This window comes from Penicillium longicatenatum (genome assembly GCF_028827895.1).
Source record: "Penicillium longicatenatum strain IBT 33135 chromosome Unknown contig_7_segment0_segment0, whole genome shotgun sequence".
Classification (NCBI taxonomy): Eukaryota; Fungi; Ascomycota; class Eurotiomycetes; order Eurotiales; family Aspergillaceae; genus Penicillium; species Penicillium longicatenatum.
The window spans coordinates 4,352,185-4,378,088 of NW_026643124.1; the positions used below are offsets into that span (position 1 = coordinate 4,352,185).

Here is a 25,904-nt window from a genome sequence, read left to right on the forward strand (position 1 = left end):
TGTGGGACTGAGCGCCAGATGACGAGTACGGGGTATGCACTTGGCGTATGCCCCGTTGCATAAGACATCTTGCCGTCGTAATGAAGTCAGCTTCATCCTTCGGACTTAAGTGGTAGATTTTGTTTTTGGAATATGATTCTCCCAACCTCGGTCAATGGAATAGTCATCCAGCGTTCTTCAAAACTATACCATTCAGCGGCTGATTCTCGAAGGCAGGACGGGAGATTAGCCTTGACGACTTCCTCCATTTTCAGCGGAACCATTGCGCGAAATTGACTAAGAAAGGCGTACACATTAGTGTAATGGGTTGTCCCTTTGACGGTGGTACTCAGGTGCTCTGTCGATTCAGGATCTGGTGTAAAATAACCGACGTCCTCTGTCTTCCAGTTCGGCGTACAGCCAGAGGCACTCAAACCCGGCAAGCCATCCAACTGCGCTCGCAAACAAAGATCACATCGCCCTCGATGTAGGTAGCAAGTATCAGGTGAAGGGTAAAATGGCCGAGTCTGGTCAACGTGACTAGGTAATAAATAGAGTAACTTGGTAGTGGGTAAAGTAACCGGATAATTGGCATAGTAACTGTCTTTGATCGAGCGAACGGGTAAGTTCGTAAGACTGGCGAACGGACGTGAAGCGATCCTGCTAAATGTTCCGGCTGTCATGTTTACCCAGATCGGAGCTTGAAGAATATCTTGCGTTGCTCATCAGGTCGGCGAGAGTTTCCGCGAAATTGCGGAAATTACCGGCTGGGTATTGTTCGATCAGGTTCTCGATCAGGTTTCCTCGTGTCAGGATTTATGCTGAGCTTCACGACGAGGCTAAATCTTGAATGGGTTCAGCATCGTCAAAGCTCGAAAGGGGACTTGCAGCCGTAATAGAAGCTATAGAGGCTCTGAGAGAAGGTTGGTAAAGGACCCATCAAGACAGTGCTAGATAGGCGATAGGTGGAATATTTAACAGTATCACTAAGGCAATAGAGAATAGAGTTAGCATCCATGGATATAGTTACCTTGATGGGGTGGTTATCTCCCCACAGGAATATTTATAAGGAAGAGAAGAAGCAGTGATGAGGGACGAGTAAGAGTCTTGATTGTAATCAAAGAGAAGAAAGAGTGAGCGTTGATTGATAGTATCAGAGTGGTACAAATTGTAAAGAAGACCTATTACCGTTCACATGGAACTCAACTTACTGTACACTGTCCTGGCAAATAGCATCTAGCGTCAACAGTGATTGGCAAAGAAGCAAGGGAAACTGAATATATCTGCATCTTGGCAAGAGTACTGCAAGAAAGCCAAGCCGCTTAGCAGAATGAAAGCCTGGCTTCCCCATTATCTTATTCAACTACAGGAAAGTTACGATGTATATCTACAAAGAAATTTAACACCACGAGATCCAATGGTCATGTCTCATTATTCATCGCATCTAGAATAAGACCTAACCAAGACCTAAGCTCTGAAAAGCCTGAACATCAATGGATGCTCATGGTTACGAGATGCATGGCTCTTCCGCGAGGCCGCACCCTGGTTGAATTGACATGCAGGACACAGAGCGGGAATGTCTCTTATGGCTCGCACTCATGCGCGAGATAAGCTTGTCCATCCACTGGTCTGGATAGGTACCGAAGTTTCAATCCAGAGTGGATATTGTCGGATCGGTGCATCGGATTTGGGCATCGATGTCTTCTTGCTCCTCTCCTCTCTTCACGCCTCTCCTCCCCACAACATCAATCATCCCCACCCACCCCGGAAGCGAAGCCGGTTCACCCACGGGGAAGGGTTTTTTTTTATATAGTTTCTTTTTTCCAAAAGCAAGGTAATCAAATAGACGCAAACCGAATCCCTGCTACCAGGTCCAAGCGTATGACATGGAAACAAAACCCGGGTATAGTCTGCGCAGCGAACCGAACAAACTAGACCGGACGTTGAGTTTAACGGCGGACAACGATGCCCTGGCGACGGACACCACTGCGGGCACGGCGGTACTCCTCATCACTATCCTCATCCTCGGAGCAGCTGGCGTCGGACGACTCATCAGCGTATCCGCAGCGGCTGCCACCACAGTCCAGCTTGACACGGTCTCCCTTGCGGGTAATACCGTAGCGTTCACAGGAGCAAACGGACTGGGGGTCGCTCATAGAGGACAAAGAAGAAGGCGAGGTAGATCCCGAAGAGCGGGATGACAGCGACGAGCCGGCAGAGCTGGGCGGGCTGTTGGAGTAGGAGTACTCATCGGACAGACGAGAGCCGGCAAAGCGGCGGGTCAAGTCGTCGACGGTTGGGGCGCCGAACTCGGCTTCGCGGAGGTGGCGCGAGGCGTAGGGCTTCGAGGGCTTTGGGTGCTGGATCTTGGACGGCGAGAGGGAGCGGCCGTGGGCGACGTTCGAGCTGCGGCGGGTGCTTTGGGCCGTGCTGCGGGAGCTGGACTTGCCACCGGGAACATCGAGGATGTTGAGCTTGCGGCCGGTGGTGGGCTCGACGGTGTACTCGACTGCTGGATCGTGGGAGACGTGGTACCCATCCATGATGTAGTAGTACCAGTAGCGGCTGCCGAGTTGAAGCATGGAGGTCTGGAAGCGGAACTTGCCGACCCAGGCACCGGGCTTATCCTCACCGGAGAGTGGCAGTTGACGGGCATAGTTGTCCCAGGAGCCGACCAGGTGGACGGTCTTGACGTTGGACGAGGTCCGCAGGGAAAACTTGAGTTGAACGGCGGCCATTATGAATGATCGATCAAAACAAATAAATAGTGTTATATAGTTGTCGTAGTTCGTAAGAGTCAAATATGTCAATCAGAACTACCGGAGTCTGATCGAAGTTGTATAAGTCTTTGAATCTTTGCAATTGTCGACGGGAACCGGTCCACGACAACAAGAATATAAACGGAATTGAGCGAGATTAGATTAACGTGTTTGTTGATAGAGCTGATACAGCAAGGCACAACGTTGACCGGCAACGATGAGGCAGAACTGGAAACTTGAAATCGAGGTTGAATTGAAGCAAGGCAGAATGGGGGTCAACACTAGCAGAGCACAGCTCGTTTAGTGGGGAAAATGGGGTAAAATTAAGAATAGTATAAAGAAGAATGAAAAAAAAAGAACCGGACAGCCAGTGCCTGGATTCAAACTCGAATGAACAGCTCCAACAACAAAAACTCGCTGAAGAAAAGAAGAGGAAGAATCCGCCTGGGCGGTTATGGACACTTTTAAGGGAATCGAATGGATCAACCACTGCAGAAAGTGAATATTGGGAGTGAGCGGGTATTCCAGCCATCTGATTGGCGGTGCGGTGTGTTGCGCAGTGATGGGCTGTCAACCTCATCCTCAACCAATCAAACCCCTGTACTTGACGCTATCGGTGAGACCGGGTGAGGGGCTGTCATCGAATCAGCCTCATTGTTTCTCGTCTTGCAGAAGCAGGGATTCCATACCATCATTCATCATTCCATCATTGCATCAGTTATACAGGTTGTTCTTAGCCACCCCTACTCCGTATACCTCGCTCCAAACAGCCTGGGGAAACAGTATACCTATACAACCCTCAACGGCCATACGGCACAGAAGTACCATGCTGCGCGACCAGAATAGAAATCCACGAAACTTTGATCTGCGCACAGTCCACCTTCACATCCCGAAGGTTTGATGACGGGAAAATTCACCGTAATCCTGCCGATTCCAGTCCTGCTGATTCCCCGCCAACACCTGAAGGGCCAATGCGAGTCAGGAATCAACATCCATCCCGCATGTACATCTACGTGTACTCTGTCGGTAACACGGAATGATGCTGCAAGAGGGACAAATTGGTCAGGATTGCGGATGACACTTCCTTTCTTCGGCCCTGCAGGCCCTAGTTGCATATTGCAATATCCTTCAGTTGACGCTCCACAGCCCAATGCAGACTAGGGGGTGATTGGTATCTGATGTCAGTTGGATCAGACTAGTTGCGCATCGTGCCGAAATCACCGTGGGGTACAAGGGTACAAGACAAGGGTACAACGTGGTCGAATAATAGTAGCTCTTCGGGCCCGGGGTGAAGGATCGTATCCACAAGGCATATTGAACTGGAATGTCTACCTTGAATAACAGCAAATGTTCACTGCGGCTCCCGTGCGCATATCTGAGGAAATGGTAGAGACCACAAAGCCATGGATCATCATCTCTGTACAGTGTGATCTGGCCTGGTCTTTTCTGGGCTAACAGAGCCGATTGAGCAAAGGAACAGGTTGCGTTGTCAAGTGTCGGTTGGGCTTAAAAGCGCTGCATTTTCGGTAAGACCTGCCAATTTTCCTTCTACAGTTCTTGTCTATGTTCAATCAATTGACAATTGATGTTTATTTATTTGAGATATTAATTGGTAAATGGGTAAAAGCAATTGGAAGTTCATGTTGATTGAAAAGCAGGTACATGGGCACTTACGTATCAGGGATTCGCATTACCCGGCCAATGATGGCCAGGACAGGGTGAGATGGAGACAGGGGGGTGGGGGAATTAGGGAAGGATATCTACGAATAAGAGCTAGAGACATAAACTACCTTCGGTCTACAGGAAGGACCGGCAAATGTGGACACAAAATTTGATTTCCGACTATGTATGACCGAATAGAATGCGAGGGCCAAAAATCCCCAGACGCCACAACAATAGTCCCGAAGGACTCGCGATTTTCGAGTGAATCATTAAAGTACAATGTAAATGTGAATCGTGCAAGGTGCGAATATGCAATTACCGCACCGACACTCCGGACCGATCGGTAAACATCCGAGCGGCAATGTTCATCGAGGCCAGCTCTTGGAACAGAAGCTTGGCAGCGTAGGGAATATGGACCTGCGAGATACGGTGCTTGTTATTGCAAAGGCGGCACTCGAAGAGACCCTTCTTCAGTTTACTGTTGACGTGTTAGTTGACAGACTAGAATGTTGATAAAGATGGGATAACTTACGCGATGGGGGTCATCAGGCCACAGTCATCGCAAATGTGAACTCGGAAGGGGTCAGAGACATCGAACAGACGCTCCTTCAAGAAGGCACTGGCACCGTGGGCGATCATACAATCGCGCTCCATCTCTCCGAAACGGAGACCACCATCACGGGCACGACCCTCAACGGGCTGACGGGTCAGAATCTGGGTAGGACCACGGGCACGAGCGTGAATCTTGTCGTCTACCATGTGACGCAGACGCTGGTAGTATGTAGGGCCCAGGAACACCTGCGCCACCAACTTGCGACCAGTGTAACCGTTGTACATGACCTCAAATCCACGCGACTGGTAACCGTGCTCCCGGAGCAGACGAGAGACCGAGTCGACAGTCACGTCAGTGAAGGGAGTGGCATCACCTTCAAAGCCACGAAGCGACGACACCTTACTGAGTTGACACTCAATCAAATGAGCAATAGTCATACGAGACGGAATGGCATGAGGGTTGATGATGAGATCGGGGACTACACCTTCACGGGTGAAGGGCATGTCTTCCTGTCGGTAAGTGATACCAATGGTACCCTTCTGACCGTGACGCGAGGCAAACTTATCACCAATCTGGGGAATCTTGGTGGTACGCATGCGGACCTTGACAAACTTCGCGTTATCGTGGCCCGTCGAGATCAACACCTGGTCGACAATACCGTTCTCAGTGCTTCGCAGGGGCGTCGACACGTCCAACTTGGTGTGTGCCTTGGTGCGCTGACCAAGCTCCTCAGCATCGGCGGCCAGAGGTGCCGTTTTGCCGATAATGATATCTTCTCCAGAGACACGCGTACCAGGGGCAATGATACCGTCGTCGTCAAGCTTGTCGTATGTGCCCTTGCGCATACCGAGGGTGTCCATGCGCATGGGCTTCTCGAATTTCTCCACAATGTTCGTGGCGACCGACTTCTCGGCATCACTGTATGTACGGTAGAACAGACTGCGGAAAAGACCACGGTCAATACTGCTCTGGTTCATGACAACGGAATCTTCCTGGTTGTATCCAGAGTAACAAGCAATGGCAACAATTGCATTCTGGCCAGCTGGCAGCTCACGGAAGCGCAAGAATTCCATAGACCGGGTGGTGGCAAGCGGCTTCTGGGGGTAGTAAAGAATGTTCGCCATGGTTTCCATGCGCTGTGCAAAGTTCGTTAAGAACACACCCATAGCCTGCTTACCCATAGCGGATTGATAGGTGTTACGAGGCGACTGGTTGTGATCGGGGAAGGGAATGATACTGGCACAAACACCAAGGATCATACTGGGGTGGATCTCACAATGAGTCCAGGTGTGTGCCCGCTGGCTCAGAACCGAGCGAACTCGCTTGTTGGGGTCGCTGTCATCCTCCGGCAAGGCGTAACCAGCCTGGAGCTGTTTGGAAATCTCCAAATCTTCAGGCGTCATTACAATCATAATGGTTTCCTCCTCCTCTGCGTCCACGTATTCCACGGCACCGGATCGCACCAATCCCTCCCATCCGAAGAAACGTTCCCGGCGTTCTTCTGGATCCAGGTCTGGCGGCAAATCTTTGTCCTGCTCCAGCTTTCGAATGTGCTCCTTGTTCAGGATCAGTGATCCAGCATTCTCACTCTTGGGGTCATTGTCGACAACGAAGAGTGGTCGACAGACACGTCCAGTATCAGTGAAAATCTTGAACTCCCGCTCACGGATGTCACGAATCAAGCTGACTTCGTGGGAGATCATGTTTCGCCGACGAAGAGACGCCATGGTGTTGACAAGATGCGATGGATCACGGTGAATACCGACCCACACACCATTCACGAACACTTTGGTGGCATTGGGTGTTACTTGGGGCTCGAACTCCTCGAGGACCTCCATATTCCGTTGGATCATGAAATCAATGATCGGCTCGCTGGGTGTACCAACAGTGATGTAGCACATGAGCGCCAAATTCTTGACCAGACCACAAGCCTGACCTTCGGGCGTCTCGGCCGGGCACACAAGACCCCAGTGAGTGTTGTGAAGCTGACGAGGCTTGGCAATTTTACCATCTCGTCCGATGGGCGTATTGGTACGTCGCAAATGGGACAACGTAGATGCGTAGGTATAACGACTCAGCACCTGGGAAACACCAGCCTTGGCGCTGGCAGCCTTCTTCTGCTCACCCCAATTACCTGTAGCGAGGGCGTACTTCAATCCACCAGTAAGTGTAGCAGCCTTCAGACCCACGTTGAGGAACAGTTCGCGATTGGTCTCAACGCAACGCTGGACATACCGTTGGAGATCACGGGTGACACGAGTGAAGAGGACACGGAAAAGACCAGCGAGAAGTGGACCAGCCAGATCCAGACGCTTTTTTCCGAAGTGATCACGATCATCAACATCGCGGCGACCAAGCGCACACTGCAGCAGACGGTGCACCATGTAGCCGAGGAAGAAGGCCTTGCGGGTTTCGCTACCTTCGCTCTGGGAGATATGGGGCAACAGCTCCTTTTGCATGATCTCTCGTGCATAACGGACACGTCGTTCGTGGTTAAGGTTAGACTGGGATGACCCACGCTTGGCGATGAAGTCCAGAGCCACCTCGCGGTCCTGGATAACGAAACCCTCCTCGATACATGGCTTAAGCATTTCCAGCATAGGGATATCATTGCGGTCGTAGCAAATGTGGTTCAAAATGTCTTCGTCAGAAACGACACCCAGAGCACGGAAAACGACGACAATGGGAATATCGGCCTTGACATAAGGCAAGGTTGAACGAATGGTAGGGCCAAAACCACCCTTGGCACTGTCACCCTTGGCGAAAAGCTTAAGGGAGAGTTGGGATAAAAGTCGAGATCCCTTTTCAACGGCACTGCGAATTTCCGCAACGTAAGGCGTAGGACTCGGGGGTGCCTTCTTGAAGACCTGGACAATATTACCAGCACTGCGCTCCTGAGCAATAAGAACCTTCTCACTTCCGTTGATAACAAAGTAACCACCAGAATCGTAAGGACACTCGTTCCAGGCGTATAGTGACTGTTCGTTCAGATCCTTCAAGATACAGTATTTGGACTTGAGCATGATAGGCATCTTGCCAATGTATACTGTTTCCGTCTCCTTCTTCTCGGCATTCCCTAAAAAGTCGACCTGCTCCCATTCGAGATATGTACCACGGTTCTTGCGGTCTTCATCAGCCTCGCCGGGCTCCCCATCATCGCGGTCGGCGATCAAGCGCTCTCGTCCTTCCAGGAGCGTCTTTGTGACGTCGAGATACAGAGGACTGGAATAGGTAAGGTTTCGCAAGCGGGCTTCCTGGGGCAACATGATTGTTGTTGCGCCATCTCCTTCGGTGACTGATGGTCGCGAAAGCATGACGGTTCCAAATTTGAGCTCGTAACGGCGGACGACAACCGGGTCATCTTCATCTTCGGAGGGAGGGAGGGTCTGATCAAGTACCACTTGTCCTTGTTCTTCCACCATCTCCTGCATGGTTGAGGAGATGAATTCATCGAAAGAGTCGAGTTGCTGGGACACGAGACCCTTCGTGTCGAAGAACGAAGAAATCACAGTCCAGCAGTCTTCGGAGGTGATTCCCTCATCCGAATCATCGTAAAACTCCTCCTCGTACGTTTCATCGTAGTCTGCCATTATGTCGGTTTCCTGGAGTTTCCCAGTGCGTTCTTAATGGTGAGGTCGAAAGGCGAAAAGACCGATCGTCGAAGGGTCGCAGAGGCGCGTCGGGTCGGGAGAAGCAATGATCTGAGAATCACCCAACGCGCTGCAACACCCGCCTGTCAGTGACTGTAGAGTGATTCCTGCAGCCTGCCCGGACAAGTGAGGAAGCGGAGACGGGAGCTCGGTGGGATGAAAGAAAAAACTCCCAGCGGTGACGGATGAAGTGATTGGCGATCTCCCAGGATCTTGATGCTTCGGCGGCGCCGAATTACCACACTAGTCCTGATAAGGATTCTTCGCATCACGTGTTTGACAGTCACGTGATGCGATGGTTTAACATCTACACCGGGATCTGCGAACCTGGAAAGTCTTGCTGAAGGGAAGATGCTTAGGTTTTAGATAGAGGTAGAATTATTTGTGGTAACTAGAGGCTCCTGAGAGAATGGATCACAAAAGCGGGAGTTAGCATTTGACAAATTTGGACATGGTATTCTTTGTGTGTGAGGAAACATATTTATGCCGTGACTACTGGGCTTGGATGTGACGGGACTTCAGACTTCAATGGATCCATGTCAACATCTCTAGAATAAATGAGAAGAGCGTATGGACTACCCAAGATCACGTTAACCTAGCAAGAATATTAATTTACACCCTTGGAAGGTCCTTGCATCAACTACAATAACGTAAAATGATCTCCCGAGGTCGAGAATACACCCGTAGACCTTAGACCTGGACTCTGAGTGATACTACTGTGTAGGACAGAGGTCCATAGAGACCCCTCAAAGGTGAAATTCAATAACTCAGGTGATCGGAATGGGCCATCAATGTTGAAACATTGCATATTATCGGATATAATACATTGCATAGCTATGAGGCCTTACAAAAACTGCAACAAGGTGCTCAGCATATCCTTGGTATCTTTCTGTCCTGGTTCCTCATCACTAAGGCCTTGTAATTGTTCTGATATAGTCGTTAGTATCTCAGCAACTGCCAATCGAGATCCATGGGAGATGCCTACCTTGTAATGTGCCCCGAATCAGGGACAGATCTTCGTCGCGGTCTGCTAAGAGGGACACAACCTTCTTCTTAGCTCCATCATCCTCCGCGATCAGCCAAGCCAGGATAACGTCAATTGTCTGTAAGGAGAAGAGCCCCACATCAAATCGACGAGATAGCCATTCTCCAGCCATGATTTCTTGGTCTTCCTGTGAGTAGGACTTGCGCTCCTTCTCGATGGCTTGTTCAACTGGTGCCACACGTGCAGCATACTCTCGTCTCAACTTGACAAGCTTCTCGATCTTCTCATAATCCTTCTCCATGAACTTAGCCAGGGTTCGGATACGCGCAGCCGATGTACCAGGCAGGAGCCGGAGAAGTGAAGCAAAGATGCCCAGCAGATGCTCGATGTTTTGTCCCTCTTGCTGCATGTTATGAGTAAAAGTAATCTGTTTAGGAGGAGGAGCTATGCTTACCTTTTTCATGAACATGCCGAATATCGTCTTCAATCCGACTGCTTCAACCAGTTGCTCGCAAGCCGGGCCACCCGCTGCTCCACCAAAGGCGTGATCGAGAGTCCTTAGAGCTCGTGATTTGCTGAATTTACCTTCCTTGAGCATGATCAATGCCAGTTCGATTCCCTCGGCCACGATAAACTTGTCTTTTCCTGCTGGTTCATCGACCAGGCAGATCAAAGCATCGAAAAGATTTTCCACATATTCTTCCTCGTCAGAGTCCTTTTCAGGATCCCGTTTCCTGTATTGACTGAGGATTTGGAGGAGGATGTCGACACCGTCGAGGTCGATGAACCGTTCTCGATTCTTTGAGGAGGACTGCAATAGAATTGCCAAGATTTCTGCTGAATACTGCTTGTTCTGACTGACAGGGGTTTCCTTCTTCTGAATACGAGCCAGGATCCATTGAAGGATGGAAGCATCCTGCCCAATCTTCTCTGCGACAGACGTCTGGGAGCATAGGTTCTCCAATACACCTGGAATTATTAGCGACTGCAGGGTAGCTTAGCAAGGGAAACCTACTGAGTATATAGTAAACACCGGCTCTGTCAGTATCCACACCTTCATCAAGACGGGTAAGATTCGAGGTTAATAGTTCAATGAGATCAGCATCCATCTAATCCTTGTCAGCATAGTATCAAAGATGATTTTGCCTTGAAACCCACCATAGGGTTGACCAGGCTATCCCACTGTTCCTGTTCCGCCTCAACATCCTCATCCGTAAGCTCGCCGATGATTTGAATAACGTCAATCGCAATATCCGCATTCTCGTGCGAGAGCAGCGAAATCAGTGAGCCCACGCATCCCAGCTTTGCGAACTCCTTGTAGAGATCTGGATGTTCTGACAGAATTGATAATCCCTTGATCTCGGTATCAAGATCGGCTTCGGATGCCATGAACCTGCCATCAATCAGCATACAGCCTGCAGTATTCCCCAGGCCCTCACATACTTTTGTGGATCATTCTCAAACTTGGCTCGTAGCTCGGCGTTCTTGGATATCTTTCTCTCAAAGTTTAAAGCGAATCGACGGACCCAGGCTGTGTCGAATTTCTCGGGCTGCAAGATCTAATCGTTAGCATCACAGCAGCCAGAGACTGGAGGTATGCACATACCGCAGCTTCCTCTTCTTCTTGTTGGTCAATATACTGCATCGCCTGGGCGGTCTTTTGCTCCATTCCTCCACCAAAGAAACGGCCTTCCTCGTCGTCGGGGATATCTTCAGTGTCCATGTCCGGGGGCAGTTCAGGACCCGCCTCGCCATCATCATCAAGCTCATCTTCGACCATGGCTTCCTTTCCCTTGGACCTCACATCGGCATTGGAGTCTAGCTTTGCGGATTTGTATAGCTCATCTTGCGACTTGTTAGCTGAAATCGCGGGCGTATGGTAGGAAAGGAGCGCGTACTTGGATCTTGAAGCGGCTCGAGCTTGCGCTTGGAATTTCCTACACCCGATGGTTTCTTTGGAAGTCAGAGAGAGACCCAACCCGATTTGAGGAGGCTTGACTTACTTTGAAGAGCTCATCGACACTAGTCATGGCTACGGCGCGTGCTCTTTCACAGGAGAAACAAGCAGCAAAACCACCCACGGTACCGTTCGCAGGGGTTTTTAAGTTGGTGCAAATGAAGGAGAGTAGAATTGAAAATAGCCGCTTTTATCTTCCTAATGACAGACTGGGCGAGACAAGGTCCCTGCTGCATGCGCGCCCGCGCAAAAGATATACGGGTGTCGAAAGGCACCTATGACGCAGTGACGCCAAGCGTCCCGAAGCCCGCAGATTTCTCGACCTCCGAACACCATCTCCGCCTCTCATACCACCATCTACCACTCACTTTCACCGGCTTTCATCTACAATCACAATGGCCCCCAAGAACCTCGCCGGCTCCCAGAAGGGATTCATCAGCACCGTCTTCGATGAGGCTCGCAACCCTGAGAACGCTACCATCGTCCGCAGCCTCGCCATCTTCACTGTATGTCTGCGTGAACCTACAAACCGGATCAAGAAACTGACATTATCCCCAGGTCGGCGTCGCTTTCCTCCACAGCAGCCTCGGCGAGATCCTCCTCCCTCCGTGAGTCAAGTCATCCATCCAGTGTCGTTCTTAATGGCATGTTGAACTGAACTAACGCGTCTCAGTATGTAATTCAATCATATACTCGAACCTCGAATTCCCATCCTCCCAACGTGAATCGTTTCTCCATAGAAGCATAATGGCGTCGGTCAGGGGACCAAGTTGCATAGGCATTGGTCTGATGCTCCCATTTTTATCTGTACAATAGTCTCTTCGCAAGGGCACACGTCACATCGCTACATGGGCTGTGCCACAGCTTTGTTATGAATACCAAGGATTGTGATTATCATTCATTACGAGTACGAGTAGCCGGATGAAAAGAAGACAAGGAACGTACGACGCGGTAAACAAAGACTCCCGAGATCGATCCCAAGAAGATTGACCATAGCGCAGAGAACCTTGGAATAGTAATCTTTTATTGTTTGACCTTGAAGCACAATCGCTTGTGGACTCATTGCTTCATGGAACGTTAAGCCCTGGAGTGCACTCTCACCGAATCGTATTGACACGTGGGAATCGAAGCTAGGTAAATTTTGCTTAGCAATTGTAGGATTTCCCGAGCACAGCACAGAATGCCACAACTATAGAGAACAAATAAATAGATAAAAAAATCAAGGTCAAACTATACTCCATATCTGATGGGCAGAGGTCCAGTACCGGGAAGGGGAAGAAAACCGAGTATCCACTTGCTAGTTTGGACACTTTGTGGTCAGATATTGGAGCAGCCGTCAACAGCGTGATAACTACACATGTCACATTGGGAGGCCTTAAAAGTTTGCATGGTACGCTAGACAGGGATTAATTGGGGGCTGTTTTGGTCAGACGTAATGGGGTCTCATCTTATTGGAAGATCATCCTGGCGCGGGGAACAGATGGCGAACGATAAAAACCTCTTTCATAGCCTTAGTTTCTCTATCATTCATTAATTTTCAACAATGCCGACAATCAAGTACTTTAACCGATGTCCTCCCTTTCCCTCTGAGGTGCCTACTGTTCCCTTACCGAAGGTGTCACTCGAAGAACTCCAGAATGGAAGCGAAAAAGAGGGTCAACTCTTATTTCAAGCATGCCAGGAATGGGGATTCTTCTTGCTGAATCTCGAACGGACCAGTGAGGGCAGCGAGCTCCTGGAAAATGCAGAAAAAATGTTTGATCTCACCAATGAGACGTACAACCTCGACCAATCGGTCCTTGACAGCTACGCCTACAAGCCGCCTCATGACCTGACGGGGTACGATGGGCCCTTTCCCGTTTGTATCTAAGCCACTGACCATGAGAAGGTATAAGCGAAAGGGCCAGCTCAAGACAGATGACGGTAAAATGGATTGCATGGAGCTTTATTCGATTAATCAAGACGATATGCTAGGCAACAAATCTGCCCGTAACAATGTTGACACCATTGAAGCCAAAAGAGCAGAAGTGCGACAATTTATTGAATGTTCCCATTCTATCATAGGTATGCTGCCATGGAGAGAATAAAGAGCCGGGTAGATTCTCATGATAGCAGATGTTATTTTCTCTCATCTCGATCAGCAGCTAGGCCTTGAACCTGGGACACTCAGTGAACTCAGCCCTTTGAACGAAATCTCCGAGACGTCGGTTCGATTATTACGCAGTCAATCGCAGTCGAACCCTCAACATGATAGCATCACACTTGGCGGGCACACCGACATCGGAACCATTACCCTGCTCTTCAACGTGGTGGGTGGATTGCAGATACTGCCAGCAGACCGTGAAAACAAGCTAGAAAACTGGCTGTATGTCAAGCCAGAGCCGGGAAATGTATTGGTGAACATTGGTGATACTCTGGTCGAGTGGACGGGTGGACTCTTGCGGAGCTCATTGCATCGTGTAATAACAGCTCCCGGAGAGCAGGCACTGGAGACCCGTCAAAGCGTGGCGTACCTGGTCCGACCACGGAACAATGCCTCGATGCAAAGGCTGAAAAGTGGCGTCATCCCTGTTGTGGAGCAGAGTGAGGAAGAAGAAACTCGTTCAGTCGTCGAGTGGGCCTCATGGCGTGCCAAGCAGGTTATGCTTGGCCAGCTTAAACCACAGACGAGAGGTGGAAGGTCGGGTGTTGCGGCATAGGAAACGACCCACTTAGTATCGGTATAGGGACCCTCGGATTAATGTCACTCTCCGCACTTACCCGCTGCTCAGCTACATGTTAATATTGGAGAATCACCTTAGAACAAGAACAATTGCATTCAATGTACAAGCAGATCTGTAGATGCGTGTTTGCCATTGGCTCGCTGCAGGGTAGATCCTGGGACACGTGCCTCAAGCACATTAATCAGCGCGGCAGTCAAATCGGCATATCAAACCAAAGTTTTTATATTCTGGCCAACCATTGATATTTACTCCACGTAAGCCTCCGCAAAAACCCCACATTCCCCAAAGTTCCGAACACCGCCCTGTTCCATTCACCGGGGCTAGACGAGCTGAGGTCCCGATTTTGCATTTCGCTTACTCTACACGCCGATCTTCCTGGGACCCTGCATCCGTGTCACGGAGAAAACGAAAGGAGTTTGCGGCTCTATGCGGATCTTTCTAAGTTCTGCATAAGTGGCGATGTCTTTATCCCCAAACAGCAACGCGCTTGCTCTTAAGCGCAAGCTGCAGCAGCAGACTGACACTCGCCACGAGCCAACGTCTAAACGTCATAGTATATCAGGATACGATCCACAGGCCCCATGGCTCTTCGAGTCAGGCAGGCCGCTCAACGGCTGGCGCACGCTGGGTGATCCAGCTGTCCATAACTCGTTGCCACTTGCCAATATGGTCTCTGCGGTGCAGGATCTGATTGACCCGGACTTCGATCCGTTGACAGCCATTTTGGATGAAGAGCCCCGATTTCTCAAGCCGCTGCCGAATCGTATTGCACGTGAAGATTTAGAATTTTTGCGCTTTCGAGGGGCTCTGACGATACCAGAGAGCGGATTGCGCAATGAGCTGTTGCGGTCATATATCCAGTGGGTACACAGTTTTATGCCGGTGCTCAACTTGCAAGAACTTTTGAGATGTGTCGCAGAGAACGACCCTGATGGGAACATCAGTGTTCTGCTCTTCCAAGCGGTAATGTTCGTTGGCACGGCTTTCGTCGACTTCAAGCACCTACAGGCTGCAGGGTATTCGACGAGGAAAGATGCACGTAATGCGTTTTTCACCCGATTACGAGTATGCATACCTTTTCTTTCACCTTTTCACGTCCAATCTTTCTAACCTCAGTATTCCAGCTTCTTTACTCCCTTGACTGCGAAGAAGACCGCATCGTAATTTTGCAAACAGTGCTACTGATGACATATTGGTCGGACCCCGAGAATAGCCTGCAGCGAGATATCTGGGACTGGATTGGGGTGTGTAATACACAGGCACATTCCATTGGGTTGAACAAAGATCCGTCCTCCGCTGAGATCGACCCCAGGCTTAAACGACTGCGCACTCGATTGTGGTGGTGTCTCTATTCCCGGGATCGATTGATTGCCATGGGAATGCGACGCCCACTGCAAGTAAATGAGGGAACAAGCAATGTTCCTATGTTAAAACCCGAGGACTTTGACTTTGAACCTTTCTCCAAATCTGCAGTAGGCCTTTTCCACTGTCGACAACTCGAAGATGTGTCACACCAAAGGCGCCTGGCCACCATGTTTATTGAAAAGGTCAAGCTTTGCCAATGCATTGGAAGAGTAATCTTTGCGCAATATGCGCCATCACAACGACAATTTGGAGCAACAGACAGGACCACCGTCACACTGGTTCCCCGACAGGCATCAGAATCAGAGTTTACTCGATGCAGCCAGAAATTAGATTCATGGCTTACTGGCCTGCCGAAAGATGCACAGTTCATCCCAGCAACAAAGAACAATTTTCGAGATGGAGAGGATGTGCTACTCCTACATGGCGCTATGCTTCGTATGCTTTATCATGCAACCAGTAGTGCGCTCCACAGGCCTTGGGCTGCGCATTCTAAAGACCAGTCAAAATCTCGAACTGAGTGGCGCAATGCGGCTCGTGCAAAAATGCACGAAGCTGCTTCTGGCATTACCCATATTGTTCAAGGCCTCAACCAGCTTAATCTCACGCGGTTCCTGCCACAGTCTGGCGTGACAGTTATTCTACCAGCGGCAGTGGCACATCTTTCCAACTCCGTGTCCGATAACCCAGCCATCCGGGAGAGCAGCATACACAATTTCCAACGCTGCATCCATGTTCTGCACTGCCTCAAGGACATGTACCCAGCCGCCAACGTTGAATTTGCAAATCTCGAAGCCGCAATCAAGCTACAATCGGGCAATTACACCAACAACACATTTTTCCAGATTATGCAGAACAACTTCGACACTCAGACTAACCCTGCCGACTTAACCCGAAATGACTCAGTATCAACACCCCATTCCTTCCGCCAAGAAAGCACCAAGTCCGATGTACAAACCCCAGCATCCCACAGAACACCATCCATATACGAAGAGAGCCAAAACCAACAACGAAACCAAAGCATTCCGACACCCCGCGAACAATCTCAAACCCCTCGACAAACCCACCGCCCATTCCCCAACGACTTTGACGACCACTTCGCGATCGAAACAGCCTCTGACGATAGCAATCCCTTCAATTACCTCTCCGTTGATTTCGACTTCCCCGATTTAGCAGATCCCACATCAACACGCGTCACACAGCCAATGGAGATCTCACCCCCAGCAGAAGATCTTGATGATCTGGACTGGACAAAGGCTCTATTCCAGGGGACATCGCTATCAGAGCTCGATAAGTCGGGATCTTCCGATCAACAACGTCGTGTTCAGCAGAATGCACCACAGCGTCACGAGCAGGAAAAGGAACAAGATATCTTTTCGTTCGCGCTTAAAGACGATGATTTTGATGATGGGGCGAGACATCAGTCTAGGCATGGTGATATAACGGGTGATTTGGATCGCGATTTAGGATTCCAGACTGGCGATGAGATGTTCTAAGTTGTCTTGATGATTCCATTTTCCCAAGCTTTGACTCATTGATACCAACGTGTTTATTTGAGTTTTGTTCCTTGTCTGCATTTAGCATTCATGAGTGTATATGTCTTGGTCACATCAATATGATCTTTGTGGAAATCCTCGGATACATCTGCGAAGTGCAATCTCATGATGGGTTTTCTTTCCCGCTCTATTAATGAATATCATGGAAACCATCCGTCTCTATCAACCTGTATGGTAATCGATCTGGACAAAGCCATCCGTACAAAGGGAATGAAAATGAAAACCAGCCCCCCGGCATAGACAAGTCATGAGGTGGGTCCCTCAATTTAGCATAGGGACATCTATTTCTTTTGCGACCAGCGATTGCTCTCGTCAATTTGTGCACCTTCTTGCTCAACGTAGCCGAGTCTCCTCTTCACTTCGGCCACTGTAGCACTGTCACCCGTATTTTTGCCCAGGTTATCACTGAGCTTCACAGCCGAACGGCCATTTGCCGTGGCGATCTTGATGACAATGTTAAGAGGCTTCGATTTCTCGCCAGTGGTCTTGTTGACGTAATCATCTAGAGATAATCATGTTGGTAACCAATGCCTATAATAAGATACTTTTCAACTTACTTGTGAAGAAAGTTCCCACGCCGAAAGAAGGAGCGAATCCCGCTTCCTCAGCAAGGGTCTTGTATTCAAGACATGACTCAATGTTCAATGAATCAGAGAACACAATCGTTTTCTTCTCGGTGATACCCTCGCGATCGTAGAACTCGCGCACCATCTTGATAAAGTTTGATGGGTCACCCGAATCTTGGCGCACACCGGTGTAGGTCTGCGCATAGGACTTGAGGGGCTGACTACTCGCGCTCTCGATGGGAGTCTTAATAGGCTTGCGGAATGCATCAAGGAAAGCTGGTGTGCCGAACGTGTCGGTAAGGGCGATTCCAAGAACCTTTTTTAGTTAGCTGCCCAGCTCGAGGTGTATGAACCGTGTTCAAATGTGCACTTACCCCTTCTCCGAAACATCCGAGCCAGTACTCCAATGCCAACTCATTGGCATTCTCATAATCATTAGTGATAGCCGCAATTGTCATGTACCACTCGTGCGCAACAGTACCAACGGCATTCACGTCGTACTTCATAGCAAAGTGCACATTGCTTGTGCCGGCCAGTGCGCCCTTCCACCCCTTCTTCTTCGCGTCCTCCGCAGCACGGGTAAGACCCTTCATCACAATATCTTGAGTGTGATAATCGCGTCGTCGCCGGGTTCCAAATTCAGAGAAAAGACACCCGTGCTCCAAGAGGGTAGATCCCTTGCGATATGCTTTCTCCTCTTGACTCTGGTAGTCCCAGTCCTTATCACAGAACATGAAATATGCCTGGCTGGTCAGTGACAGCAGCGGAATCTCATAGAGGATGGTATCGAGCCAGAGACCCTTAATGACGTATTCGACGACTCCCTCATCCTCATCGCTGCCCGTGTCTTGCGTAGGGGTGAACTTGATATCCACCTGCTCGGCAGGCTTGAGCTGGAATGTTTCAAGGAAGGAGATGTAGGCATCATTGAGATATGGGCATTTGCGCTTGAGGAAGTCGCGCTCCTCGGCGGTGACTCGAAGGGAACCGAGCTCTAACGAGAACAAGAAATCAGCATCAGTCAAAAATGAATAGGGAATCCGGTTCAACTAGAGGAACCACTCACTCTCCAACTGCTGCAAAAGCCAATTGTAAGCTCCGCGTCGCAACTTCATGTCTGGGGTGCGATTCGTAAAGCCGTAGGTCACAGCTACCAGAGGATTAGACCCGCGTGATACCACTCCGGCAGTTTCTACTCACAAACATCAGGGAAGTATTTGAGGATTGCGCATTGCATCGTCAGCTTGTAAAGATCAGTATCCAGAAGGGAGAAGATGCCCTCCGGCGTGGGAGCGTTGCCCTCCATTCTGCTGGCCTGACGGGTAGTCCGATATGGATATGAGTTGAGCAGGAAGCAATGGAGAGCCCGAGAGTGGTGTACGGGAGAAAACAGTAGGGCAATGCAACGCCTGCCTTTGTGGTCTTTATCGCAAGCAAACGCGTTAGCGCGGGGAAAAACCGATTACGCCGCTGTTTGCAGTGTTTGCAGTTATTAACGGTGCCGAATGATGGTGGGGGTGGATGAAACTGCTCTGTAGATCCGAAAGCTTATATCCATGGATGTCATTCACAATCAAGGACGGATCTCTTCGACTTGAATCTTCAGTGCGATATTGTTCGTTCAAGGGGCTTGATCTGTTACACGTAGCCGGCGATGCCCGCCCTAATACTTCCTACCGGATATTGCCTACTATTACCTACTTCGCTCGGGTTACGCAATTTCGGACTTACGAGGTCGGCTTTCGGGGAGGGGTAATCCACTTGAAGAATCCGAAAAATTGATTAATTTCTTTTGAGATCATTGATTCTTGACCTCGGCGACATTTGCCGTTTTGGGCGTGAGGCTAGGACGTGGGCCGCGTGGGCCTTCTTTTTCCAATGGGAACTCAGGTGCAGACTGTCAATTTGAGTGAATTTGTAGGTTGGCCTTAAATGACCAATTCTGGCTAGTAAAATGCACTAGCTTAGACGAGTCGAAGTCGGCGGGATAATTATTTGTGTATCATTATACGACACCAGTGCGCAGTACATACCACATAGTACTAGAATTGATAATATACGAAGGAACGTCCTGAATGAACATGATGAGACTCTCGTCGCAAAACGGCGCTAATATATATGCGGGGTACAGAGGCAATATGCTGCTTAAGCCTTGCATATATAGGCTCCGCTGGGCCTGTTTGGCTTTTTCTATGTAGAGACAGGCGCTGGCGTTGGGTTGCAAACCCTTGATAATTGCCGGGACCCTGTTCTCTCGAAGACAGCCACAAGGGGAAGCCCAACTATTATACATGATTACTTTCTGATAGCCACTGTTATCTACACCATATGAGAGAGCTTCTTGGTCATTGTGCAATTGAACAGGATGATCATTCATGGATGGCTGCACTATCCTCCAGCTGGCGCTGATTTCGGGTGACATAAAGGTTGCATGATGTCTTTGTCAGCCTAGCATAGTGTCTAATTGGGGACTATCTTTGCACTATCACCTGTAGCCCAGGCATGTGAAGCGCGACTTTGTTCATCCAAGCCTCTTATAGAGAGCCACCTCTCTTGCCAACTCGCTTGGCGGAGGAATTCTCCGTCACACCACGAGAATGACGAAGAAGACTTCCTCTTTCACGTACTGAGCAATGAAGTTGCTTAGATTCTTATACGCCTGGTATCTCGAACTCTGGTCCATGAAGAGTATACGGCACCAGGAGGAGCAACCTTCGATGGAGATAGAACTGGCCAACTCCCAAGATGAGAGTGTCCATTCCCACTGGAATCTCTGCTACAGGTCATATATTCATATTGATTGCAAAGCAGGATAATCAATACAGATCAAAAAACCCACGGAGACTTTGCGCATGCGACGGAATTTCGGCGTTTCGGAGATTGAGAATGCATCATGATCTGAAATTCCATAAGCAGCCTACCCGGGGGAGAATCAGCCTATATAAACGGTCAGTTCTCTCATTTCCTCCTCGATAATTTACCAAGACATCCATCTCTCCGCAAATTTTGGAACTCGGCGATAAACATGTCACCAATCTCATCTCTCCCAACCCGGGAAGTAGCTGGAATCACAATCCCAGATACCCCGCTAGTCAGCAAGGCCATCGCTTATGTGCGAGACCAGGTCGACGACTTCACGTACAATCATGTCATGAGAAGTTTCCTATTCGCCATCACCTCTGTCCCTATAGTCACTGCTTCGGCGCCCGACTATCCCATTGACTATGAGGTCATCGCTATCAGCACGCTTCTTCATGATCTAGCCTGGGCAACGAGCAGCGACAAGTGCACTCCAGACAAACGATTTGAGGTCGACAGCGCCAACGCGGCACGGGAATTTCTCGTCAAAGAGACTGGGAATGACGCTAGCTGGCTCAGCCATCGAGTGCAGGTCGTCTGGGATGCGATTGCATTGCATACTACCAATTCCATTGCTATGCACAAGCAGCCCGAGGTTATGCTTGCCCACGTAGGAGTCTCGGCGGACTTCATGGGACCGAATATTTTCCCGGGAGGAAACGGTCCATTAACCTCGGAAATCTTCAATGAGGTCGTCAGTGTGTTTCCGAGAAAGAACTTCAAAGAGGGTGTGAGGGAAATTATGTGCGATTTGTGCAAGGCGAAGCCCCAGACGACATATGACAATTTTGTTGGGGAGTTTGGAGAGAAGTACGTGGAAGGGTATGATAGAACTGGGAAGAAAGTCATTGATTTACTTGAAACTGCCATTTGAATTCTTCCAAGAGCACCTTGGGGGTGGGTGGGTACCTTGGCTTTTGTCTCTGGGTGAAGAACTATTGCGGTCTTTTCATACAAGCCAAGGCCTTAGGTACGGAAGCGTGTCGCGTCTTGATATAACAAGAGCTCAAATCATTGGGAAGATGCAATCTTTCAACTAATCTCTCTGCCCGGCTCTCTGATTTTCTCAAGAGTAAAGACAGTAACCGAATTCACGGTGTCGTTTTGATAATGTTCTGTTTATGAGGCGTTGGGGGCGTGTACATCTTGTCACTTTGCGTGATAAATTACCAATTTCGGTCTCCCTCATTACAATAAACTGCATGTCTTGATGCCTGACTGCACGAATCTCTCCCATTTTGCTTGAGCTTGGATGTGGCATGATTGAGTCTCATAGTATTGCTCGCCTAGCTCGTCACGATGCCGCTAAAGTAATCATATCTGAGATTTTGTCGTGGCCTTCGCTCAGACGAAACCATGCCAGCATATTGTCTCGGGCCTTCTGCTCGATTCCTTCAGGGCAATTTTGGGGACTCCACCTTAGATCTCTCCACTTCTTGGGGCCTTGGTTTACTACCGAATGACGACCATTGTTCGCTTGGGTATTAGACGGTTCTCTCGAGTGCTTACCACGCTGTGGCACCTGCACTTGAGGCCTAAGCTTTATAAAATTCCCAAATGCCCTATAAGGTCTGCGTTGGTGAAGATGAAACTTCTGATGAAATACAAGCTAAGCTCTCGGAGTGTCGCGATGGCTTACTTCCAACCGCAACATAGTGTCCATAGCGGCTTGATCTGAACTGGGATAAAATAAGATTAAAGTTGAATATAAGCTTTCAATCGAACTCAATATACCTGTTTCCTAGTGATCGTTCACTTGATACGAGAAATCCCTAATTGAATACCACAAAATCAATTAGACATCGCACTAGCCCGTGTCTAAAATAGCGAGATGACTGACATTCGGACAATATGCCACTGTACTGGATTTCCTGGTATTAACGAGTGTATAATTTCACTTGATTGCCAAACTGTAAGATCTCGCTTCACCCGAACCGAGATATAGGTAAGATAAGGGGTCTCAGTGAGCATCACTCCTGAATAAACTGCACGTTCATGAGTAGCCTAATGTGAACAAGTACCCTGTGTATGTATTCGAAAGAATCACTACTGTGACCCAAATTTACTGCGCTATGCTAGAGATGGGTTAGTGAGATACCCAGCTAAAACATTGGTATCCAAATATACATGAATTTGTTTAAGCTGCTTTCTTCTATCATTGACATTCATCCCAGGTTTCAAGCTCCGTGAGCGGATTTTCAATACCTAAAAATTCTGTAAGAAATACTACAAGGGTCTTGCACACATATTGGCCTTGGTGAGAGCATGTGACATTCATTTTCTAGGACATGAGGGTCATAGCAAGGCCCACACATGCATTATGATACGCCGTGTTAAATGACATTTCAGGCACATGAACCTACGCCATGGGTTACGTACCACAGTGACCATGCATACTTATGTCCAGTCATCATCCTAATGAATAGAAAGGCGTGGAATTGAGGGGCACTATTCATAAATCATGAACACAATACTCAACCCCGCACATGGTCGGCTCCACACTCATCCGGATGGGATGATATATTAGCAATGATCGCCCTCTGCTTCCAAGTCTGAGCGACCCTGTACTCCAAAAGACATACCATGTAACGAGAGCACAGATTATTCGTCCAGATTAAGACCAGTACCTTCCTGTCCCGGCTGCTTCATATTCAACTTTGTAGATCCTCTTCTCTCTTCCTCGACGCTCCACACAGCACGGATTGACGTGCTTCTTGTGGTTCTTGTGCTTCTCTTGCTACCTTTACTTTCTGCTATTTAATAAGTGAAAAAAAAAGCATGGGCTCCGGTACAGTTCCTCACATCTCTACAAGTTGGAGTTCAAATAAATAGACTGATCAACATCATAGTCTGCCAGCAGTTCGAGGAATACCCTCCACTTGCTAGTCTTCAGAGGGACGTATATCGACCTCTGCCTCAGAGCATCAAGCTTCCAAAGTCAGATGATATAGAAGGACCGGTTCTGGTGAAGAAAGCCCTTCAGTCTCTAGCCGAAGGGCTCGAGGAAAATAACGTCTCCAAAGTGAAGGCGTGCTTTTTCAGCTCCCAATCCTACTGGCGCGATCTGCTCGCTTTCACCTATCATTTCCGAACTTTCAATGACAGTGCCGTGATAGCACCGGCCCTGACACAGCTGAAAGAACGACGGGGATTAGTTGATGGATTCAAGATTTTGCCAGAGAGCGTTCAATGTATTCCAGCGACTTCGACCCTGCACATGATTCAGAGCATGTTCGCATTCAGGACGGAAACGCCTGCGGCGCTCTGTAGTGGGATCGTTTGTCTTCTTCCCGAGGAAACCAGCGATGGACTCGTTTGGAAGATCTGGAATTTGTCAACATGGATCGATGACTTCGAACTGCATCCGGAAGATGAAGGTGCTTTGAAAATCCCTGCAAGGCGGTTAGAAGATATTGAGGATATCAAAACCGATGTCTTGATCATAGGCGGTGGAAACGCGTTAGTGCAACATCTCATTATGACCCACACAGTATCATTACTGATCAATCAATGCAGGGGACTCGTTCAAGCGGCACGTCTCAAGGCCCTCAAAGTCGATTGTGTGGTTATCGACAGGAATGAGCAGCCCGGAGATAACTGGGCCCACCGATATGACTGCCTGCGTTTTCATGTTCCAAAGTCACTTTGCGAGACGCCATATCTGCGTAAGGCTCTAGAAATGAATCGCACGAGAGAAGAAGTTTCTAATGCCGTATCTCTTAGCATATCCAAAAGACGATCCCATGGTTCTGACCAGGACAATGCTTGTGAATCAAATGAAGCATTATGCACAGACCCTTGATTTCAACCTCCTCAACTCGTCCACTGTTGAAGCAAGCTCTTTCAATGAGTCTACGGATTTTTGGCGATTTAAGATTTGTACACCGTGGGGACCGAAGACAGTGACATCCAAGCACGTCGTGCAAGCTACTGGAGTTGGATGCACCAACCCATTTATCCCCGATATTCCAGGCAGTTACAGCGGTGTCAGCATACATTCGTCCCAATATAGAAATGCCTTGGAATTGAAGGAACTTGGTGTCAAGGTTAACAGCCCCATTTTGGCCCATTCAGCTTCAATACATACTGACGCGAACTTACTGTAGTCCGCTATTATTGTTGGATCTGCCAACTCAGGCTTTGACCTCATGGAAGACTGTGCAAAGGCTGGTCTTAAAACAACTATGGTTGCTCGTAGTCCTACATACATCTTTCCATGGGACTACTCTCTCGATCCCGTGGGCCTAGGCATGTACGAGGTTCTCCCAACCGAACTGGTGGACAAGCTCATGATGACCACCCCGCTCGGTATTGCTGGCCAGATCGCGAAATACCAGGCTGCCGTCTTGGCTTCCAAAGAGCCGAATCGATACCAGGCACTTGCCGAGGCGGGCTTTCCAGTATTTGATAGTCTTCACGGGGGAGACTTGATGCACAATATGTTTGAAAGGGCCGGGGGTCACTTCAACGAGATCGGCGATGGAATCGAGCTCATTGTGTCCGGAGCTGTTGCAGTGAAAGGCAATGTGGAGCCAACGGAGCTTACTACCACTGGCATGAAATTTAGTGATGGATCAGTGTTGGATGCAGACGCGATTATCTGGTGCACAGGCTTTGCTGACAAGAACCGTGAAGCCACTACTGAGATTTTTGGTCAAAAGATGACTATAGAAGGAGACAACCTTAAAGATATTATCTTGGGGCCAGAGGATATTGCTTCTCGGAGGGATGGCATTTGGGGGGTTGATACTGAGGGCGAGATACGTGGTATGTGGAAGCGTCATCTTCGAGTGAAGAATTACTGGATCACTGGGGGCGGCACCTCACACCATCGGTACTACTCACGACCGCTGGCTTTGCAAATCAAAGCGTCAGTTGAAGGATTCTTACCTGACGCGTATCGCGATTTGCCGGATGCGTTTTAATGGTGAGGCTTTTGCATCTACGAGAGTTGAGTTGGAGGATGCGATCAACGAATTAGGAATCAAAGATATCGCAAATTTCCTTAGAGCACATAGTCATGCGGCCTAGTCAGCTGGAACTATCAGGGACATTATGAGCCTTCTCCTCGGTATAGAATTGAGATATTTATGCCTTCACTAGTGGAGCCACCGCCAGTGATTAGTAATAAGGTTCTTGGCCTTCGACTCCGGATTTGAACTTCTTGCGATGCGATCTTCAATTGACGCGCACTCTCCACTTTATTCTCAATCAACGCCTTCCAGCCGACCAGGGCCTGAGTTCTTTCTCTTTCCCTGTTACCTCCACATATCTACACTGATCCAAGAACCAA

The 25,904-nt window shown here is 49.0% G+C and overlaps 9 protein-coding genes across 9 annotated transcripts; 5 read left to right on the forward strand and 4 right to left on the reverse strand.

The window, feature by feature from the left end:
- Positions 1–1,928: 1,928 nt before the first annotated feature.
- Positions 1,929–2,717, reverse strand: esdC (GTP-binding protein EsdC; the record flags this gene model as incomplete). Its single annotated transcript, XM_057122279.1, has 1 exon — positions 1,929–2,717. One exon carries the CDS (start codon positions 2,715–2,717, stop codon positions 1,929–1,931), a length of 789 nt encoding a protein of 262 aa, XP_056968033.1.
- Positions 2,718–4,715: 1,998 nt separating this feature from the next.
- On the reverse strand, positions 4,716–8,543 carry N7484_011893 (DNA-directed RNA polymerase II subunit RPB2; the record flags this gene model as incomplete). The annotated part of the gene is made up of 2 exons (XM_057122280.1): positions 4,716–4,878; positions 4,933–8,543. The coding sequence occupies 2 exons, from the start codon at positions 8,541–8,543 to the stop codon at positions 4,716–4,718; spliced, it is 3,774 nt and encodes a 1,257-aa protein (XP_056968034.1).
- A 904-nt stretch (positions 8,544–9,447) lies between these two features.
- On the reverse strand, positions 9,448–11,618 carry N7484_011894 (beta-catenin-like protein 1; the record flags this gene model as incomplete). Its single annotated transcript, XM_057122281.1, has 9 exons — positions 9,448–9,530; positions 9,589–9,991; positions 10,043–10,557; positions 10,604–10,697; positions 10,747–10,981; positions 11,032–11,138; positions 11,195–11,433; positions 11,487–11,541; positions 11,592–11,618. 9 exons carry the CDS (start codon positions 11,616–11,618, stop codon positions 9,448–9,450), a joined length of 1,758 nt encoding a protein of 585 aa, XP_056968035.1.
- Positions 11,619–11,940: 322 nt separating this feature from the next.
- Positions 11,941–12,225, forward strand: N7484_011895 (uncharacterized protein; the record flags this gene model as incomplete). The annotated part of the gene is made up of 3 exons (XM_057122282.1): positions 11,941–12,051; positions 12,104–12,153; positions 12,219–12,225. 3 exons carry the CDS (start codon positions 11,941–11,943, stop codon positions 12,223–12,225), a joined length of 168 nt encoding a protein of 55 aa, XP_056968036.1.
- Positions 12,226–13,088: 863 nt separating this feature from the next.
- Positions 13,089–14,244, forward strand: N7484_011896 (oxidoreductase 2OG-Fe(II) oxygenase family; the record flags this gene model as incomplete). The annotated part of the gene is made up of 3 exons (XM_057122283.1): positions 13,089–13,384; positions 13,434–13,609; positions 13,661–14,244. 3 exons carry the CDS (start codon positions 13,089–13,091, stop codon positions 14,242–14,244), a joined length of 1,056 nt encoding a protein of 351 aa, XP_056968037.1.
- Positions 14,245–14,727: 483 nt separating this feature from the next.
- On the forward strand, positions 14,728–17,126 carry N7484_011897 (transcription factor domain-containing protein; the record flags this gene model as incomplete). Its single annotated transcript, XM_057122284.1, has 2 exons — positions 14,728–15,333; positions 15,393–17,126. 2 exons carry the CDS (start codon positions 14,728–14,730, stop codon positions 17,124–17,126), a joined length of 2,340 nt encoding a protein of 779 aa, XP_056968038.1.
- Positions 17,127–17,467: 341 nt separating this feature from the next.
- Positions 17,468–19,058, reverse strand: N7484_011898 (nicotinate phosphoribosyltransferase; the record flags this gene model as incomplete). Its single annotated transcript, XM_057122285.1, has 5 exons — positions 17,468–17,688; positions 17,744–18,068; positions 18,127–18,746; positions 18,819–18,902; positions 18,953–19,058. 5 exons carry the CDS (start codon positions 19,056–19,058, stop codon positions 17,468–17,470), a joined length of 1,356 nt encoding a protein of 451 aa, XP_056968039.1.
- A 1,719-nt stretch (positions 19,059–20,777) lies between these two features.
- N7484_011899 (uncharacterized protein) lies at positions 20,778–21,485 on the forward strand (the record flags this gene model as incomplete). The annotated part of the gene is made up of 1 exon (XM_057122286.1): positions 20,778–21,485. One exon carries the CDS (start codon positions 20,778–20,780, stop codon positions 21,483–21,485), a length of 708 nt encoding a protein of 235 aa, XP_056968040.1.
- Positions 21,486–23,389: 1,904 nt separating this feature from the next.
- On the forward strand, positions 23,390–25,536 carry N7484_011900 (flavin-containing monooxygenase; the record flags this gene model as incomplete). The annotated part of the gene is made up of 5 exons (XM_057122287.1): positions 23,390–23,399; positions 23,461–24,070; positions 24,128–24,276; positions 24,335–24,657; positions 24,718–25,536. 5 exons carry the CDS (start codon positions 23,390–23,392, stop codon positions 25,534–25,536), a joined length of 1,911 nt encoding a protein of 636 aa, XP_056968041.1.
- Positions 25,537–25,904: the final 368 nt, after the last annotated feature.